Source organism: Girardinichthys multiradiatus, chromosome 11, assembly GCF_021462225.1.
Source record: "Girardinichthys multiradiatus isolate DD_20200921_A chromosome 11, DD_fGirMul_XY1, whole genome shotgun sequence".
Taxonomy (NCBI): Eukaryota; Metazoa; Chordata; class Actinopteri; order Cyprinodontiformes; family Goodeidae; genus Girardinichthys; species Girardinichthys multiradiatus.
The window spans coordinates 24765768-24785479 of NC_061804.1; the positions used below are offsets into that span (position 1 = coordinate 24765768).

Consider the following 19712-nt stretch of genomic DNA (forward strand, 5'->3'; position numbering starts at 1 on the left):
GAACTCCAAGTTTCACCTGTCACTGATGATCTGTGAGTCCTGTCTTCTGCTGCTGTTGGTCCACTGTGTTTTATCAAGGCCAAAGTCAACAAAATGACAGCCATAATTGTTTAATAGAATTGTAAAAAGGAAGTGGAGCCACAGGTTTCCTTAACACCTCAACAGAACCACATGCTGATTGCCTCCATGCCATGCTACATTGATGCAGTAATTCATTCAAAAGTAGCCCTGACCCAACACTGAGTCCAAACAGGACTTGGACATACTTTTCATCAAACCAACTTTGTTGTTTTGTATTTTGGGTGAAGTTGTGATTGGCTGGAAAGATGATATTTTAGTCTTCTAGATGTTTACTGTATATGAAGATGATGGTCAGTCACCCACATGAATATGTCAGAGAGACAAGATGAGTTTCACATTGAGATTGTGTGGTCATCGGGCAGAAAACAGGTTTAGTTTGGTATTATCAGTGTAGCAGTGATGCAGCATGCTATGTCTGTGGATGATCACATCTAAGAAGATAAAGCATGGGTGCCCTGGGAAGAGACCATCACCTTAGGGCACCCATGATGAATTTCAGTGGTAAGCATCCCTGGTCCCTGTTTGAAATGAACATCTTGACAGTACTTACTGAATCATATATGTAGTTTACTGTTGTATTTTTTAAGGTGGCATGGCAGGAACAAAGAATGCATATCTCAAGGTGCCATGGTTAATTGTATCAAAAGCTGCTGATTCTATAGGTTGACAAATTTTATCAACTACACAATCTAATAGCCAAATTGTTTGGATCTTACTCAAAAATAACAAGCCTGCTTTGCTTAATATTGACTTTTTTAGTTGCAATATCAAGCATTTGTTGACCAAGCTGCTACTGTGTGCAGATAAATATCAAACACACTTTGATAATTGTTGAAAAATAGATAAACATTTTGGGGTTGCCGTAGGTGTTTCTCAGTTTGACAGTAAAGTTCTGGTTTAATCCACCCCAGCTTTCTTTTTCTGAGGATTTCCGGCAATCTCTTTGAACATCTCATAAATGCATCAAGGGTTTCACATTTACTGAAAAAGATATATATATATATATTTTTTTTTGCACATTTTCTCGAGAAGGAAATTATCTGATTTTTTCCTACAGCAAAGGTATATCTTATTGGCAGAAACCTTTAAAGTATACCTGACCCACACCATAGACACAGAGGGGCTAACTGCTGCTTTGTTAATGGGAGCAACTAAACCCTTTCCTTCATTGAGCTACATCTAAAATGGAGAATGGAAAAAAAACACTAACACAGAGAAGAAAATTTGCCTGTAGGGGATGAATTTTAATATTAAATAAATATAAAGCCAATGGGGGAAAGAGAGTAGAAATGACAAAGATAAGCTGTGTGTTAAACATACTAATATGGTAGATTAATGAGTGCAGTGTCTGATCACCTCCAACTGTTCATGGAAAAGGTGAGTTTAGATGAAAGGCAGTGTGGGGAACAAGGTATGCTGAGGCGCCGGAGATCTTGTAACTTTACTTGATGGGGAGCGTCTCCTGTGATGATTGGCAGGTTCTCACAGATAGAAGTGTTTGATTTTTAAGAATCTGACGAAGATAGATGTTTGATTTTGAGTATCCAGGCTATTTAAGAAGCAGTGCCTTACACTTTATTTGTACAAAGATGTTTTGCATGAAATCAGAATGCCAGAAAAAAACATGAAGATCAACAGCTAAATAGAATGCAATCAATAGTATTAAAACAATTGATTGCATAATACATAATGTAAAAGAAATATAAACACAACTTACCCAATATTAAAAACAAAAGCTTCTGAATTTATTAGATATATAACTGGTGTATTATTATTTTTATAGATCTTTATTTTATACACTGTATTATTTTCATTTATGAACAATGCTGTGTTCTCATACTTATATTTTCATTTTCATAAAATACATTTGTTGTGAATTATTTGTTTGCTTCATGTACTTCTCTTCGTATTGTTAGTTCCATTTCTCCCATATATAACCTGTCCTCTGAGACAATCACCTTTGAGCTTGATTTTATCTTTTGGTTTATTGCAATCTTTGATTGTAAAAACAATAAATGTTAATAATAATAACTCGAATCACAATATCAATGTGTGCAATATTGCAATAGCAAAGAGCTACCTGGGTGATTTAATTGGTAGAGTTTAATCCAGTTTATTTTCACAGCATTTAATTGATATGAAATAAACATCTGCAAATGCAAAATGTAGACATATTGACTTGTGGAGGTAGTCAGTAAAACAAATATTTAAAAAAATCCAGGTTATTGAGTTGGTTCTGCATTTATTACCAAAATCCTTTTACACAAAGAACATCTTGTGGTCTGTCGGGGTGTCTGGTATTGTTTACTGGTAACTTATTTATTGCCATTTACTATATATATCCAAAAATATACAATCAAACAAAAGTGTGTCCCTCCTTTCCGGAGGATATTGATGAAGTAATGTATCTCTCCAGATGCAGGAGACCAACCAGCGCTAGCAACTTCTACTTTTTTTCCATTATGTTAGAAAACAATTCTACATTTACATGGTCGATTTGTGCGATTTCCAGAAAAAATTATACAATGCCTATTCTGCAGCAGCATGTGTTCATTACATTACGTACATCAAAATTCAAATAAAGAATATGTTGAGCATGGTTAAAACAATGCTAAGCTAAAGATTTTCCCCAAACATATCTGTGGCTCCTATTTTCTTTTACAGTTTTTAGCACATTGCTCCCAGTCATTTACTCCTTCAACTTAGATTTAAAGTTTAATAGAAACAGATTCAGGATAATGTGAGAAAGATGTGGAAAGACATGGAAAATTGTTTTTCAAACTGAAATTTGGAAATCTCCCAAAAACTATTCAATGGAAAAAAAGTGATAATGCAACAGAAAATCTCTCTAGATTTCTAAAATAGCTGCATTATTGTTGTGGTGTTCAACTAGCACAGTGGTCTGCAACCTGTACCTTTAGCAATTTTTAGTCCAGCTAAATAAAATTTGTCTGGAGCCGCAAATGTTGCATGACCTTTTGATAAAAACACAACTTAGAATTTTTGAAAAATGTCCACTATGGGACATTTGCTGGCATTTATAAAGAACCACCATTTTATTTAGATTTTTAGGTTTTAAAATAAAGAAAAACATAAAAATAAAACACGGCTCCTTCCGGCATGCTGTCTTCTGACAGGCAGCGGCATGCTTCTGCCGGCAACAGCCACGAATTGAGCTCGGCCCTGCTGTCCCAGCAGATAAAACTCCGCCCCCTCATTTGAATATAAGAACATGAAATAAAAAGAGCTTAAAATGAAAAACGGGGTTAAAAAGTAAAAGTATCTGAAATAGTAGCTTTACAAAATAAAAGTTTCACAAAATAAAACTGCATTATAAAATAAATAAATAAATAAATCTTCATGTAAATTAAATAAATCTTTAAGTAAATTAAATAAATCTTAAAATGAATTAAATAAAATAAGATGAAATTTTATTTTAACATAATTATTTTTGTTTTATTTCATGGGGATATTTATTTAATTCACGGAATATTTATTAATAATTTATCAATAGCAGTATTTATTTAATTTGGAATAAAACGGCTCTCCATAGAAAACCTCGACCTAGCCTCTAAAGTGTTTTGATGGGATCTGATGGCATCTGTGGGTAGAAACAGCAGTCTTAAGAGATTTTTTTACTTCGCGGTGAAAAAATGTATACTTGGTGTATAGCTGTAATACAATTTATTACTTGAGCTATTACCATTCATGACACTTAAGCTCAAAAACATTAGACCACATTTATTAAAGCCAATGAAATGCCCAGGTTTGTTAAGTTTTATTTTATAATGGTTGTGTGAGTTTCTTTTATAGTTTTAAACATGAATTTCCTCAGTTGCTGGCTACCTGGTGGCTAGTTTTATATATATGTATATATATATATATATATATATATATATATATATATATAGCTCTCATTGAAAAATCTCTCAAACCAATTTCAAGTTATCCTTTTCTTAACTACAGTAAACTATTAGATACTTTCTTCTGAAGATGTGAAGAATTATTGTGATGATTTAAGAGGAACACTTTTAGTCTGGTTTGACCTAGCAAGGGTTTATGGAAAACTTTAACCCTTTTAATTTATTAAACAACCCAGACTCACACAGCCAGCCGACAAGGAGGGCCCTATAAATATTAGACGAAGAGTTTGCTCTGCCACACTCTCATATTAAATCATACAGGGAGGAATGTATATGCCCTTATTAAATAATAATGTCTTTGTGGACCTTTAAAATGTATAACTCGGTATGCAAGATGTCCTCCCCTACCCACCTTCTTTCCTGTTTCTTCTTGGTTCAAATAAAGTTGTGCCTTTTTATCCTTTTGTCCATCAATCTTGGTTTTCCTATTTTAGAGTGTAATTCTTCTTCTGCGAGTATCAATTATCAGACTAGATCTAAAGGCACATTTCCAGCTCTAGTGCTTGCTTAACACCATTTTCTTTTTTGTTTCCACATAATCAGACCTTTGTTGAATGAGATGGTTATAGAGATGTAATGGTGTCTATTACACTTAGCAGATAATCATACTATTTGATTTATAGAAAGCACCAGCCCTGCTTAATCACTGGAAATGCTCCGGTTGAAAAACCCTGGCATAGTTCTTACATGTCAAAATCTATTCTCAATATCACCCAAAAGCAGCACACCTCTAACCACTCACAGTTTTGGGAATCTTATCCTTGTAGTTGCTAGAACATTCTTGAATCACAAGTTTCAAGCCAACGAAATTCATACAGTCTTTCCTTTTTATGGGAAAGTTTCTTGTAAGTCATACTAATTGGGATTCTTGAAGATCAGTAAGACAAGAGAATCAGGGTTAGATTCAGGGTTAGTAGCATTAATGTGTTATTATGTTTGGTACCCTTTCTTTATTTATGGTGTGTCTCCTAAATGATGAGCTTAAGAATAAATAAATAAATACTTATATAATATAAATATTCTTCTCTTTTTGTTAAACCTATGACGTGAAAGAATTTAATGCCCTGGTAGATTGGGAAAAAATATTGCAATGAACTTTAATACCTTTTTTTTTTCTCAACAGCAATAGTTTCCCTATTGTAAAACTGCATTGTAGCTTGGTTTAATTATGGTCAGTGTTGTTGAAATTCAACTTTCAACACCTAAGTCACTGACCAAATTCAAACTTAAGTATATTGGAAAAGGTGTGAAAGCCAAAGCACTTTTACACTCCTACAAAATACTATTATTTTTTTACTTGGTTTTAGGCAATGAGTAAGTGATTCTGTTACCATTGTGGGGTAGGTTTAGCATGGGTGGTCTTAATTTTTCAACTGCACAATTTACCACAAATCACAGTTATCATCAAAATTTCAGTATGTGCATACTTCAGTCACAAAGGTCAATATAGGGGGCCATGTATTAAAACCCTACTTGCTAGTGATATATTTAACCAGTTGGATGGACTTTTGCTTTCATGCCCATACCTGTTTATGTTCTTAGTGGCTGAGATTCCAAGGCTCATATAAAGAAATGGTATCATGGTGATGGTTGAAAAGAGAAAGAGAAGTGAGAAAATGTGGGTTAATCATAACTGTAACTGCCGTCACAGTACCTAATGATAATATTGCAGTTTCAAGGGGCGATAGCGGCTCAGTAGTGGTTTGTCCTTTAACAGATGGGTTGTTGGTTTAAACCCGCACTCTGTCAGTCTTAATCGTTGTGTCCTTGAACTTAACTTGCCTGTTGAGAGCCTGGTGGCACGATTGTATGGCAGCCCCACATCTGTCAGTCTGCCCCAGGGCAGCTATGGCTAAAATGTAGCCTATCACTGTGAATGTGTGGATGATTTAGTGTAAAGCACCTTGGAGTCTTCGGACTTGATAAAGCACTATAAAAGTGCGGGCCATTTACTATTTACCTCATATCCTGCGGCCCTTGTTTGACCCAAAAACTGTTAAGTTTAGTTAGAATAGCAGTTGAGTACTACTTTATAACTACTTTAAAAAGATCATGTGTTTTTTCTTTAATAAACAACATTTCACCATTTTAAATCTTCATCTTGTAAAAATAAAATACATTCCTGATCAAAATCCTCAGCAGTGGAGGATTGTGAGAGAGCCTCCTTGTGCAGCTCAAAAAACCAACCATGTTAAAAGGCAGATCGCCGGTTTGCCTCTCCCATCAGGAGGTCAAAAAACCAGAAACCAGAAATTGACTTTAAATATGGATTAATGCACAGATTCTGGCTTTTAATGCTATGGTTTTAACCTTTTGATCAGCTGACCAACAGTCTGATTTTAAATGATGTTTTTAATAAAATACCTTTTCTGTATTTGTTTGAAGCTCCTGTTTCTTTTTCTGCATTTTGAAGCTTAACTTACAACCCTGTCATAATCCAGCAGCGTGAAATGTGTATACTTGTATATTTCTTCTCCAGTCATGATTGTGTTCCAGAGTTTACCAAAAGGTACTCTACTTACAATTTGATGTGAAATTCTGACATAGCATTAGTAGGTCACGTTCGAATTCATTGCTTCCAAAGGAGAAGGCTGTTCACTTGTTTCCAATATTTCATCTTTTTTTTTTAAGTTTCTTGTCTTCAGCTGAAGTTGAAACTAAAGTGCTTTCCCTTGAAGCATTTTATCAGACTTTGAGCAGCCTCCTGTGGAGCTGCTAAAGTTTTTGCACAACTTATTCACATTTGTGAAGAACTCTTCAAAAAAATCACAGAGAAGTTCGTGAATGTGAGTCTTTTAGCAAAACTTCAAGCACATGAGAATGCAACAGATTAATCTGCTTTGTATGCAGTGGAGAAAATATGTTTGAAAAAAATTAAATACATGACAACACTAAAAACCATGGGTAATATTACAAAATGTTTGAAAATATTCAAGCCGACGATTGAATTAAATACAAGGGCCAGCCAATATAATGTTGAAAAGTCAGAGAGTGAGTGTGTTTAATAGTTAAAAATACACAAATATACAGAGAGAAACCTGACAAAAAGAGTACAGAAGACAACAATTTGTGTGTAACTAAACACCTCGGTCCATGTCCTGCTGGGTCCTCCTAGAGGAGAATTCCTCTACGCTCTGCTTCATTGACCAAGAAGAACCGCAGCACAGTGAAGCTATGCTTCTCACGTCCGTGTCTATGAGCGTGTGTGTCGGTCTGTATGACTTTGTGTTTGTCCACTCGGAGGCGACGAAGTGTGACGGCCTGGTCACTCAGACCGTGGAGACTTATGAAGCGAGAGCAAGCCAGCTGTTCAATTTGGCCACATGGGCAGGCAGAATGAAAAGTAGAATACTGAGGAGAACAACGTGCACTATATGTATAAGTCCGCCTTTAATATCTGCTTTTTTCTGCTCTGGTAATACCATATTTTAGCTATCATTAAATATCATGTACTTTCAAGAACACATACAAAATCGTAGGTGTGTTTAAAGGATGCCATGAGTGCTGAAAAGAACAGCATAGTGAGTGTCACTGTAATCTTTTAGGTGTTACGGATCAATACAAATAATACAGGCTATTCCCTTCCAAGTTTTTATTTTTTCCTAAGGTTTAGAAACGGATTATGATCCCAACTGTCAATGGATCATACTGCTCCTTCTTGGGAAAGCTAGCCCTAGAGTATTAGACACCCTGGCCAACTGTCAAACCTGATTCAGGAGGAGCAGTGTGGCATTTGTCCTGGCCATGGACCAGCCTGGTTTGTGAACCTCACAGTCAAGTATTTGCTTATTGCCAGAGTGAATTTGCCTGGAATGAGAGTCTAATCTAAATCTAATGCTATGATGCTTAAGTAGAAAAAAGTGGATTGCTCGTTCGGTGTTGTGGGACAGTTCAAGTATTTTGTTGTCTTGTTCTTGAGTGATTTTAGAATGGCTCGAGAGATGTATAGGCTGACAGGCTGGGGTCTGAGTCTGAGACAGGTTGTATCTAGGGACTGGTCCGGTCTATCATAGAAAGACCTGAGCTAAACTGAAAACAATAATTTCAATTTAGTGATACGTCTACATTTACAGTATACCATCACCTATGAATGTGAGGTTTGGATCATGACTGAAAACTCTGAGCTGTGTCTTCTATTGAAGTAGAGCCGCTGCTTCTCCACATCGAGAAGAATCATCTGAGATGGTTGGGCATCTGACCATGATGCCTTTTGGGTAAATCCTTGTGAAGGTTACCTGGCCAAGTCCCACTGAATAAATGTCATTGGGACGACCCAGAACCCACTGGGTAAACTGTGTAATCTTTCTGGCCTTGAAGAGATTTGGGATCTCCAAAATGAGTTGTAGAATGTCACTGGGAAGAAAAATGTTTAGGTTCCCTCCTGGATCCAAGCTTGGATAAATGGAAGAAATAAGATTTTGTGTGAAAGCAGCCAGAGGTGATAATGAGAGTAACCTCTTGTTAAAAAGCAAAAAAACATTTATGAGTTTTTGCACTAGGCATAGTAGACTATTGAGTCTTTTATAACTTTTTTTATTATTATTATTCGGCTGCTTTCCAACAGCTGGGGACCTGTAGCAACTCTCTGACATCTAATTCTTTTCCGTAACATTAATTCTTTCTGAAAAAAGATTGATCTTCCCTACTTATTCTTTTTTATGTAATGATTTATTTACTGTGTAACTTTTTTTTCTCTGCTGTTGCCCTGGTTTGCATGCTGAGGACTCATACGACTCAGTAGGGGAGGTTCTAAATAATTTACTCACAATAATAATTTAACCAAGTCTATTATGCATTCTCTTTTCCCCTCATTTTGCTGGATGACTGTCATCACTGGGACATTCTTCCTGTGTTAGTGTGTTGTCCATCTCTTGTCTTCTCTGTTTTAATATTCTTTAGAGTTCTCACAGGCTGAATGCATGAAGTGTAAAAGGGAAGGAATGACAGCAGCTAAGAACAACCATTAAAGCAGGAACACACTGGAAATAATCTTCTCTCTTCTCCTCGCTTTCTGTTTTATGCTGTCTGTCTTTTGCTGTTCCCCTGTGCTCACTCCTTCACCTCACTAACCAACACTTTGATTGTCTCTCTTTGTTTCTTTCTCCCATCTCCTCAGATCCCAATGCGCTGGGGCAGCATGGCACCGACCATGCCTTGATTGGAGGAGTGGTGGCTGTAGTGGTCTTTGTCACTTTGTGTTTAATCATTGTTCTGGGAAGATACCTGGCCAGGCATAAAGGTAAAACCACAAAGGACCAGACCTCAAGGCTTATTGAATCAGTGGGGCATGCTGTATTTGTCAAATATTAGACTGCAGCTCTTATTTCTTTTCAATGTCACAGCTGGATTAGGACAGAATTAATCTTGCACACTTAGAAAATGTAATGTAAATGACTTTGATGTGAGCATTTCATAGACCTTGCTATTGAAATTCACACCTACTGAACGTTTCTACATTTTGTTACCTGGTAGTTAAATACACAAACTTGTTTGTTTTTTTAAATACAAAGTAAACCTTAATATTGAAGTGGAAGGAAAATTATATACGTGGTGTGTTTGTATTTCTTCAGAAATCACCTCATGAATAAATAGAAAACATTTGTTAGAGAACATTATTGAACAAATAGCAACAAAGTATTGAATAAGCCTAAAGCAAGGTTAGGTTTTATAACAAAATCCCAAGCTTTGAACATCTCTCCAAGCACTGCTTAAACCATTCTCCAAAAATGGAGCTTGTCCCAGAACTGCAAACCTACCAAACACTACTCCACAATTGACAGTCTGGGCAAAGGAGTTGAACCCTGGACCTTCTTGCTGCAAAGCAACAGTGCTAATCACCTTGCAGCCCTAGGTGTTAGATGTTTTGCAAAAAAATTTGTTTCATTCTCTTGAAGTGCAACAGAGGTAGAGCAAGACTCCAAAATGCTTGCAGTAAAACAGTTTTCCACATTTTCATTAGTAAAGAAAAAAATTAAAATCAAAACCCAAGTATATTTATCATTCCACTCCATGACTACCTTTGCTGTGTGTTTGTCAATGTGTCACTCCATAAATATTATAAGCTAAAAAATAAAAGAAAAAACTAATCTTAGACCTGTTGAACCAATCTAACAATTGATTTTAATAATGATGAAATTCATTAGTAGAATTGTATATTGCATTAAATAGTGCTTTTGTAATAATATTGGTAGCGTAGATTTATTAACATTTAGTTAAGTTAAAATTAAGTGTTTTTTTTTTTAATGAAACCATTGCAAACTGCTGAAGATCTGTGTAATATAATTTATTCTGAAAACAGTTTCATCGCAACACCTGGATAGCACACGCAGGTCCACATAAATTACAAGGAGAGCAGTTATCTAAAGTTTAAAGGCAATGGCCAGAATTCAAGAGTAATGCTAAACCATTTGCCCAGGAGCATAACATCATTATATTTTAAGTCTTTTCTCTCTCCACTGAAAATGGCCGGCGTGTTTGTTGATGGTTTTTGGCTGTGTCTGTAAAGGGCTTTACTCACATTTACCACACTATCCCAGCTTCTCATCACTCTGTCTATGAATAATGTAGCATCACTGATGTTGTCTTCAGATGTGCTGTCTGCCCCAGGCAGCCAACACCATGCAGGGATGTTCAGTATTTGTTTTCTTTGAGATGGGTTTGTTTTTCCCCTCTTCTGCAGGAACATACTTGACGAACGAAGCCAAAGGAGCGGATGACGCGCCCGATGCCGACACAGCCATCATCAACGCTGAAGGGCACCACGCACATGCAGAAGAAAAGAAGGAATACTTCATTTAGACTGCAAAGGGAGCTGTGTAGCTCTCTCCATTTTCTTTCAGTCCCTCTATTTCTTATAGTCTTTCTCTCTCTGTCACCCACTTTTGTCTTCAGCTGTGGCCATTGCCCCTTTGAGTCAACACGGAGTCCACAGGCAGAGATGTTTCCCAAGCTTTTTTAATATCATTATTATTTCCTTTGGTTCAGCATTTCTCTGTATTACATTTTTACCCTTAAATCTTTTTTTTTCTTTTTGGCAGGTTTAAAATGTTTCCACATGCAACTTGATGCTGCTAGTGAAGCCCTACCCCTTCTCACGTTTTTGCTCGCCTAGTGACACCAACACCTAGAAATCTTTATCTCTGCCATGGCTGCTTCTTACATGACATCTTGTTCACCCTTTCTCCTGGTCCCTCACCAAGCAGACACGCTGCCACACGTTGTATCTCATGCCCCCCCACATATCTCACGTCAACACGGTGCCTAAAAATACAGACGCCATCAAACTTCTGTCAATGCCTTCATGTGTCGCCTGTCAGTAGCAATGTAAATGCTCTGTAGCTCATTTTATTGCTTAGCTCGCAGCTTTTAATTATAGATCGCGTCATTTTTTTATTTGAGTGATCTGTGCTGTTTACGCCTTATATGTGTCTATCACACTGAATATGGTACTTTTAGATGATCCACTGCCCCCCATTCCCTCTAAGTAAACTTGTAATTAAGCAGTGGATCCTTTGTAAGATAAGACGAAGGTTTTGTGTAACACTGTAGCAAGGTTCGTCAGATAAGTGTATAATATGATTTTCACTATTAGGGTAGGAGTGATAAGGGGTAGTGCTGTGTTGTTTAGAGCAAAGAACCCACCAAAAATATACGAAAGAGTACATAGATGAAGCTATTTGCTAAATCTGCTGTCTCTGTGTAATTTACTCTGCACATCCTTGTGCCGTGCAGGCAGCAGTTTAGTGAAACATTTTACACGCTATCTGGACAGCTTACAGTAGTCTGTGTTTTACATTAATGATTCAGATGTACAGAAAGAAATCTCCAAGTCTTAAAATCTGTAAAAAATGTATTGAAATTCTTTTGAGCTTTCACATTTTAATAATTCACTTTATGTTCATGTCCCAACAAAGTCATTTTACAGCTTAAGGACCTCATGAAATATACAGTGAACAATTTAAGGTTTCTGTCAAAAACAGAACAGTGACAGTATGTTTACAGTGTCCAATGTTAAACTTCTTAGACATCTTTTAGTACTTTTGATGGATGCCTCATTAGCTCGAGGTGCAGGCAGCTTTAAGACGTTACAGTAACAGTGATTTGTAAGTCATTTACTGTCACTTCATATATATATATGAATATACAAGTATATTATATACTGTCCATTAGCCTGCATTCAGTTAAAATTTTGCACTGGCTGTCAATCAGTCGTTGTTTCCACCACTTCCATTATGGCTTGGGCTTCAACTCAAATATTCACAAAAGCATCAGCATAGTGGTTTTGCTGTAGATCCAACGCTTTGTCTTTTGAACAGAAAGATGTCTATTAGCCTGCGTGTTCATCCAAATGGATTCGAAGATTTTACAATGAAGTCAATCAAAAACAAAAACACAGCAGTTTTTCTCTTGCTGGGGTAAAATATTACATATTGTAATCTAGGGGATAAAGAGTTGCAGGAAAAAGCAGTGATGCACATCTTTAAGCACACGCATTTATTGCATCCTCACTCTGTCAGCGAGGTCAGCTGGCAGCCTCTCCAGCAGTTGGCATTGCAGCCATACCTCTGTAACAAGCTTTTTTTTTTATTTTGCACACATGCTAGAAGGTTATCCTTATTGAGACAGAAAAACAAAAAAGAACAACCCTGGATCAAAGCGCATGGAGCCTAAAAGGGACCTGCTTTTCCTAAAACAAAAGATACTGCTTCAGAAGTGCGCCCAGCTATTAACAATAGGGTGAAATTCAGTCAACACTTTATACTGTAGATAACTGATTTGGACCGCCACTTTACAATTTATGTTTCACAAGGTTTTGAAGAGCAAATTTAAATTGTTGTTTCCAACTAGAAAGCCATTTCCTTTTAGTCAGTCACAGTTCCATTTCATGAGGTCTTGAAGTAAAAAAGTATATATATCAGAGAGAATACTGAGGGTCATAGATCTGCATGGGCCCCATTTCCAAAATCTTAAAACTTGAAACAAACGGTGAAGCACAAAATTTGACAGGATGAGTTACTGTGTTCCTTTGCCAACAACTAAATTGCCTTGGGAATGGTTCTTTTAATCTAATAGGCAGTGGAAAGATTAAAAAGGTGCAGTACATCTTTTTGAAAATGTAAGTCAATTAACTTTTTTTTATATTAAAAAAGTCTAATATTGTTGGTTTAAATTGTATCCCACTGCCTGTTATATATTGTGTCTGCTAAAATGTGGTTGACTGTAAAAAAAAAAAAAAGCTGTTAAATTCTGGACTCCTGTATTCCTTCAAATTTGTTTATTTGCTGCCTTACCCTATTTACCCTATTTACTTTCATTTATAGGAAGACTTTACAAAATGTGTTTTGTTTTCTGTAAGCATGTACATAATGTGTAAAAACAACACTTTAGTACTACACATTAGCATGATTTTTGTTACTTGTTTTTCTTTTTTTTACATTTACTTTGTTCAAGCTGAAGTTACTGATCAGGTCTGAAGGATGAAAATATAACAAAAACTATCAGGTTTAATGCTAATTTAAATACATTTTGGCACAAATTGATGTAAAACAGACTATTTATCCATAGAAAGTTAAAGCAAACATATAATTGCAAATGTGTAAAATTTTATGTCCAATGTCCAAAATGAAAACTTTAACAAAATTAAAGAAGAGTCATGAACATCAATAAATATACACTAATACAGCAAGAATGTTACCTTCATGTTAGTGGCAAACAATGAAACTCACCAGCCACTTTATTAGGTATACCTGTTCATTTAGTTGTTTACACTAATGGTGCATATGCCAATCACATGGTAGAACTTCAAAATGTTTAGGCATCTTAACATTGTGAAAACGGCTTTCTGAAATTCAAGACAAGAATGGAAATGTGAAAGAAATTAGATTGAAGTGACTTTGAATGTGGCATCGTTGAGGTTGCCAGATGAGCTGGGCTAAGTATTTCAGAAGTTGTTGATCTATTGGGGTTTTCATATTCAACTCAGAAACAAGATGTTCACAGAGCATCATTACTATAAACAAATTATCTTGTTGATGTCAGAGGAATGGACAGACTAGTTTGAGATGATAGAGAGGCAACAGTAGATATAATATCCACCCATTACAAAAAAAGGTATGCAGGATATTGTCTCTAAACACACAAGTTGAACTTCAAACTTTTAGCAGATGAGCTACAGCAGCGAAATAACACACCGAATGCCACTACTTCCAGCTAAGCAATCAAAATTGAGGCTATAAATCACAAATTCACCAAAATTAGAAAACAGCCCAAATTCCCTGATCCAATGAATTTCAATTTCAGTTGCAATATCGAGATGGTAGGGTCAACATTTCATGTAAACAACATTAAATCGTGGATCCTGTCTATCCTGCCTTGCATTGACACTTCAGGCTTGTTGGTGTAATTGTTTGTGGAATGTTTCCATGATACACTTTGGATGCCTTCAAAACTGTGCATTGTTTGAATGCCAGAGCCTATTTGAGTATTGTTGCTCAGTGTGTCGACCCCTTTGTGCTACAGTGTGCCCATCCTCTGATGCCTACTTCCAGCATGATAATGCACCATACCACAAAGCCCAGATCATCTCCAACTGGTTTCTTTAAGATGACAGTGAGTTCACTGTATTCCAATGATCTCCAAAGTCAATTCATAATAGCATCTTTTGGATGTGGTGGAACAGGGGATTTGCATTATGGATGTGCAGCCAAAAAATCTGCTGCAACTGTGTTATGATATTAGGTCAATGTGGACCAATATCTTCGAACACCATGTTCAGTCTATGCCACAAAGAATGAATGCTGTTCTGAAGGCAAAAGGGGATTCTACCCTGTATTGGCATTGTGTACCTAATAAAGTGGTTGGTGGGTATATATATCAGTGGTGAAACAGTAAATGTCTGTTTCTTTTCATATTTGTATGTTTAAAGTAATTTGAGCAATTTAGTATCCTGTAAAAGTGCGATAAAAACCAACAGCGCTAATCTGCGTGAACGAATCATATGATTACCAAGGGCAATAAAAAAGTGGGCCCAGCTGTCTCCTGTTTGGTGACCAGTTTACAACATTATGCAAATAAAGTTGGATGGCAAAGGTCTTGTTCTGTGTGGCAAATCTGAACATCATAACAGGAGTAAATCACCCTTAGGTCAATATCAGCATAATTTTTGCTTGGCACAGTGTTTGTAGGATTACATAATTTTTTTGTTGTTATTTAAAACAATGTTTTACACTTAGGATCACTTCAACTTTCATCATACTATTAACAAATTTAACTTTGTTTTTAAAAGGTCTTGTCTTTTTCTATCACTGGTGTGCATAGGCAATTGTTACAATATAATACAACTTTTCAGTCTTAAATGATGGATGGTATGACTCACATTTTCTGTTGCATTTCATCTGTGTTTTCATCTTAGAAATGAGAAAAGTTAGGACGAGAAGTTTAACGAAAGGTCTGCAGTGATGAGTTGGTGTTGGCATTACAAATGAAAAGGTGCCACTTAATGAATTATACACTCTGACCATTACAATAAGAAGGATATTTCTTAGTAATTGTTAAAATGTGTCTTTTTTTCTCTTTTGAAAAAAACTGTAAATACTTGGTTTGAAAGTACTGAGTTGATTTATTGCAATGGCTTTTTATAATCATTAGACCAACCTAAATCTAACCTAAATTTTGTTTTTATGTTTTTGAATTTTTTAACAGCTTAGCTCATGCCACCATGCACTATTTTAATATTCACATATTAATATTCAGATTTAAATGTAGTTTCTCCTTTTTTCCTTTCTTTTTTTTTTTTCATTTTGAGTGTTGGTTGAAAAAACTAAGCTTTAAAAACCCCATAATCTCCCATTTTTGTGCTGGTTTGGTTAGCAGGATTATGAGCTTAAAACCTCATCATTAAAAGCACTAACAGTGCCATTCCTATGCCATTTTCTTTAAGCGGCAGGCTATTTTTTTCCATTTTTTGTTCTGTAATTTCCTGGCTCATAATGACCTCTTTTTCTTCTGCTGAAGGTGTGCCTGGTGCGCAAGAGGTTGTGCATTTATGCAGATTAAGCAGTGCAATACTGGCTGCAATTTGGGCAGGGAATTGCTCGCAATTTTATGACCAATTTTCACGTTGACTGGGACATCTACACACCAGTGCAAATGTGCAAAAAACACCTTTTTTCCTTTTTTTTGCTATGGGTCGGGTTGTTTATAGCTGATATAGATTTACAGCCAGTTGCAAATAAAGCCATTTGAAGTTATATAATTAGATGAGTAATCCCAGCAATATTTTATTAAATTACAATATTTTGTCAAATGTCAAACCTGGAGCAAAATAATGTGTAGGTTTGTGAAATACACCAGAAAAGAACACTTTCATCTCAAATAAATAGGTACTTCAGCTGGTATATATGTATGTTATTATGTAAGGTAAAATGATTCAGCTCAAAAACTTGGATATTATAATTATTATTTATCTGTAGCCTCCTCCTGCCTAACAGCTACTTTTATACGTTAGAGGAAAACTAATGAGTTTTTAAGCCTGCTTACGCTGTGTTGTTATCTCATTAGTTTTTTAAAGGAATAGTTTGGATTTTTTGAAGTGATTTTGTTTGTTGATTATACTATCAGTAATAGTACCCTTCCACTGTAGTGGATAGACGTCAGTTCGCTGGTAAATATGTGTTTCGCGCACAACAGCTGGTCAGTCAGTACATTTTAGCTAAGTTTAGCTATTTAAAATGACTCAAACTGAAAACCTCTGTTTTTATCCATAAGATACAATGCTACTTTAGCAGATATTAGGTAACTGCAAATACAGGAGGTGGTTAACAACTTGTATCTGTTTAATCAGCTGAACACCTTTCCTGTTGCTACACTGAAGTTACATTGGTCTATATCAATCCACCAAGAGTCGGGATATCTTTTGTATTGTGAGACAGGTTTCAAATTGTATGTTTCTATGCTTTTCCAGATCTTGAAGCTGTTTAGAAATTATCCCCGCAAACTCAAGATCAGCTGATTTTGTCCTAAGCGTTGTAACGTAACCTGTCGGTTGAGGAAACAGCAACAAACGTAATGTTTTATTTGCAAATGTGCACTCAATTACCGCTAATATAGTGGTGTGTCCATGACGTGAGCATATCCAGCTTGAGTTGATTTTAGCAGTCCACAACAAGACAGACATCTGTCCAAACCCGGTAAGGGAACTAACACTGATAATATTTTCACAGAACCTCACTTCAGAAAATCTGAACTGTCCCTTTAAAAACGGCACTGATACTGGAGCAAACCCAATCATGTTTTCTTTCTTGAAGTCCCCATCATTTCATATATTTGACCAGCACATTCAATGTTCATACTAATGAAGAATTTCAACAAGGTTGATATGAAAATGATATTTGTTCTGGCTTAGAATCTGGTTGTGTTCTTCTGGTTCTGATTGTTTTGTTTATTATAATTCAGGATTGTAACTTGACACCTTTTCCCTGTCCTGTCTGTCTCCTCCTGGCTCTCCACATGCCTCTGCTGTACAGTTTAGCTTCAGTGCAACTCTTCGTTCCTCTTGAAATATCAATCAGCCCAGTTTCTATATCGTCACATTGATGACAATGTGTGACACAATCGCATGTAGTGATGTGCTGTTATTATTATTTTGTCTGGTAGTTTTTTTTTTGTTTTTTTTTACATCTCAGGAATATATTTTTCATTTGGGATTTCTTTTCTTTTTCTTTTTGGGAGTTTCTTGTTATAAAATGGGGACTTGTGAGCACTTATCACTCTACTAGTCCCTGTATGCTGACACCATGTATTTGTTCAGTTTCAGATTAAGACGATGTTAATAAAAATTATTCAGTGATTCTTCAGTAAATCTGTCACATTGCTGTCATTGAAAACATTTTTAAGTTGTTAGCCTTTTTTGCTTTTTAAAAACTGAAATTTAAAATATGATGCAAATATTCAGAAAGTCCAAGAACGATATTACTTTTTTTCAAGAATTTAGTTTAATTTAGGTATGAAAGTAGTTTAATGCCTCATTAGCCCATCGTGTATTTATGTGGGGCTACAAAACATGTACATACATTATATATCAATCTTTATTCAAGGCAACACCACTGACTGAGCACAAGGGATTCACATCCAAGGTTCGGCAAAGACATTGATTAGAGCAAAACATTTGTTACTTTCACTTTTTAATGTGCTTCATTTTCAGCTTTGGAGACAGCTTCATTTGTTATTTAGCCCCAGTAATGGAGACGTTCCCTTCCATTGAGGGATTTAATATTCAGTTTAGAGGTTTGTTTGTATGAAATGGAAAATGTTGAATAAATAGTTGCTAAAACATCTCTATAAGTTTGATTCTATGTTTAAGTCACTATTTGCCATTTAAAATTCTTGTGAGTTTTATTGATATGAGAAAGAAGCTCTGATGATGCACTGCAGCTACAGTATTTATACTATGGAAACATTTGAATCGTCCTCATGAGGAGCGATGCAACACACACACACCATTCCCAGAAACACACCAGCATAAACACAGGCCAACACATACACAGATGCATGTTCATATTTATTTATTCAGACGAATAATTCATGTTGTGTTTCGGCTGGACTCTGCGGTCCTGGTGTTGTGTTGCTATTCAGTTTGTCATGTGCAGTCTTTTGACAACTCTTTGTTGACTGTCTGCACAATAATACTCCTGTGAAAACAGCTTTACCTGAAACAAGCAGAATATAAAGGTACTTAAATGGTCTCAAGAAATAAGACGTGTACAGGAAAAGAATGGAAGTCAGCAAGGCTGAAAACACAAAATATGGGCTTTGTGAAATAGTTTCCGTTAGATTAGCAGCAAAAGATAAGCACACAGCTGTTTGTACTTATAGTTGCAAAAAAAACAAATTGTGTAAAATTATTTCACAATTGTTTGAAATATAAATACTGTTGCAGTAAACTGATATACAAATTATCAAACAAGAGAAAAGAGATTCTTAGGTGTGTGGATATAAGTTTTACTTAAAGCTATATGGCAAACCACTCAGTTCCTTTTGGTTGTGACACTTTGTTTTTAGTTAATGAGGATAACACCCACCACCCTTTAAAGAAAAACAACAGAAAAGGAAACAGCTTCAACATGGGCACTCTTGTGACGACAATGCAGAAGGGATTCTAGTTTTCTTCTGTATTTGCGTGTCTCTGTACAGCTGCAGAAATATTTCATGCATCTGTGAGAACACTGTATGGATTATAGGAAAGTTTTACCACAACACATGAAAACAATTGGTACACAGCAGACTCAAATGGCCAGATTTCAGTAATAATGGTCTTAGGAGATCATGTAACTGGGCAATGTCAAAAGTTACTAGTGCCTCTTGTTAAATCATCAGTCCAATCACACAAAACAAAATTTGCTGTTTTCTCCAATGGAGCAATGTGTGAAAATAGGGTATTTTGTGAGATCTTCTTGTGGAAATCAATAGTATCACTATCCAACTATGTGTTTTTGTCAGTGCACATTTGCTAGTAAAAGAAAATACACCACCTCATTTCATTTATTTTTAACACATCACAGCAGCACAGTAGGTCCACCTGAATTTAGTTCTAACAGATCATAATAAAAAATATATCAGTAATCAAGTGTGTGAGATAACTGTAACTGAGTATTTTCCATCACTGTGGAGAAATTTGGTCCCAATCTTCATTGCAGAATTGTTTTAATGTTG

The 19712-nt window shown here is 35.9% G+C and overlaps 1 protein-coding gene across 3 annotated transcripts in view; it reads left to right on the plus strand.

Moving 5' to 3' along the window:
- The window catches only part of cadm2a (cell adhesion molecule 2a), a 397367-nt gene extending 379030 nt beyond the window's left edge, over positions 1-18337 (plus strand). For all 3 annotated transcript variants that reach the window (XM_047378822.1, XM_047378824.1, XM_047378823.1), the window contains 2 exons: positions 9121-9243; positions 10684-18337. In XM_047378822.1, coding sequence (XP_047234778.1) covers positions 9121-9243; positions 10684-10802 — 242 coding nt within the window. In that variant the 3' untranslated portion in view covers positions 10803-18337. The remainder of the gene's footprint in view (positions 1-9120; positions 9244-10683) is intronic.
- Positions 18338-19712: the final 1375 nt, after the last annotated feature.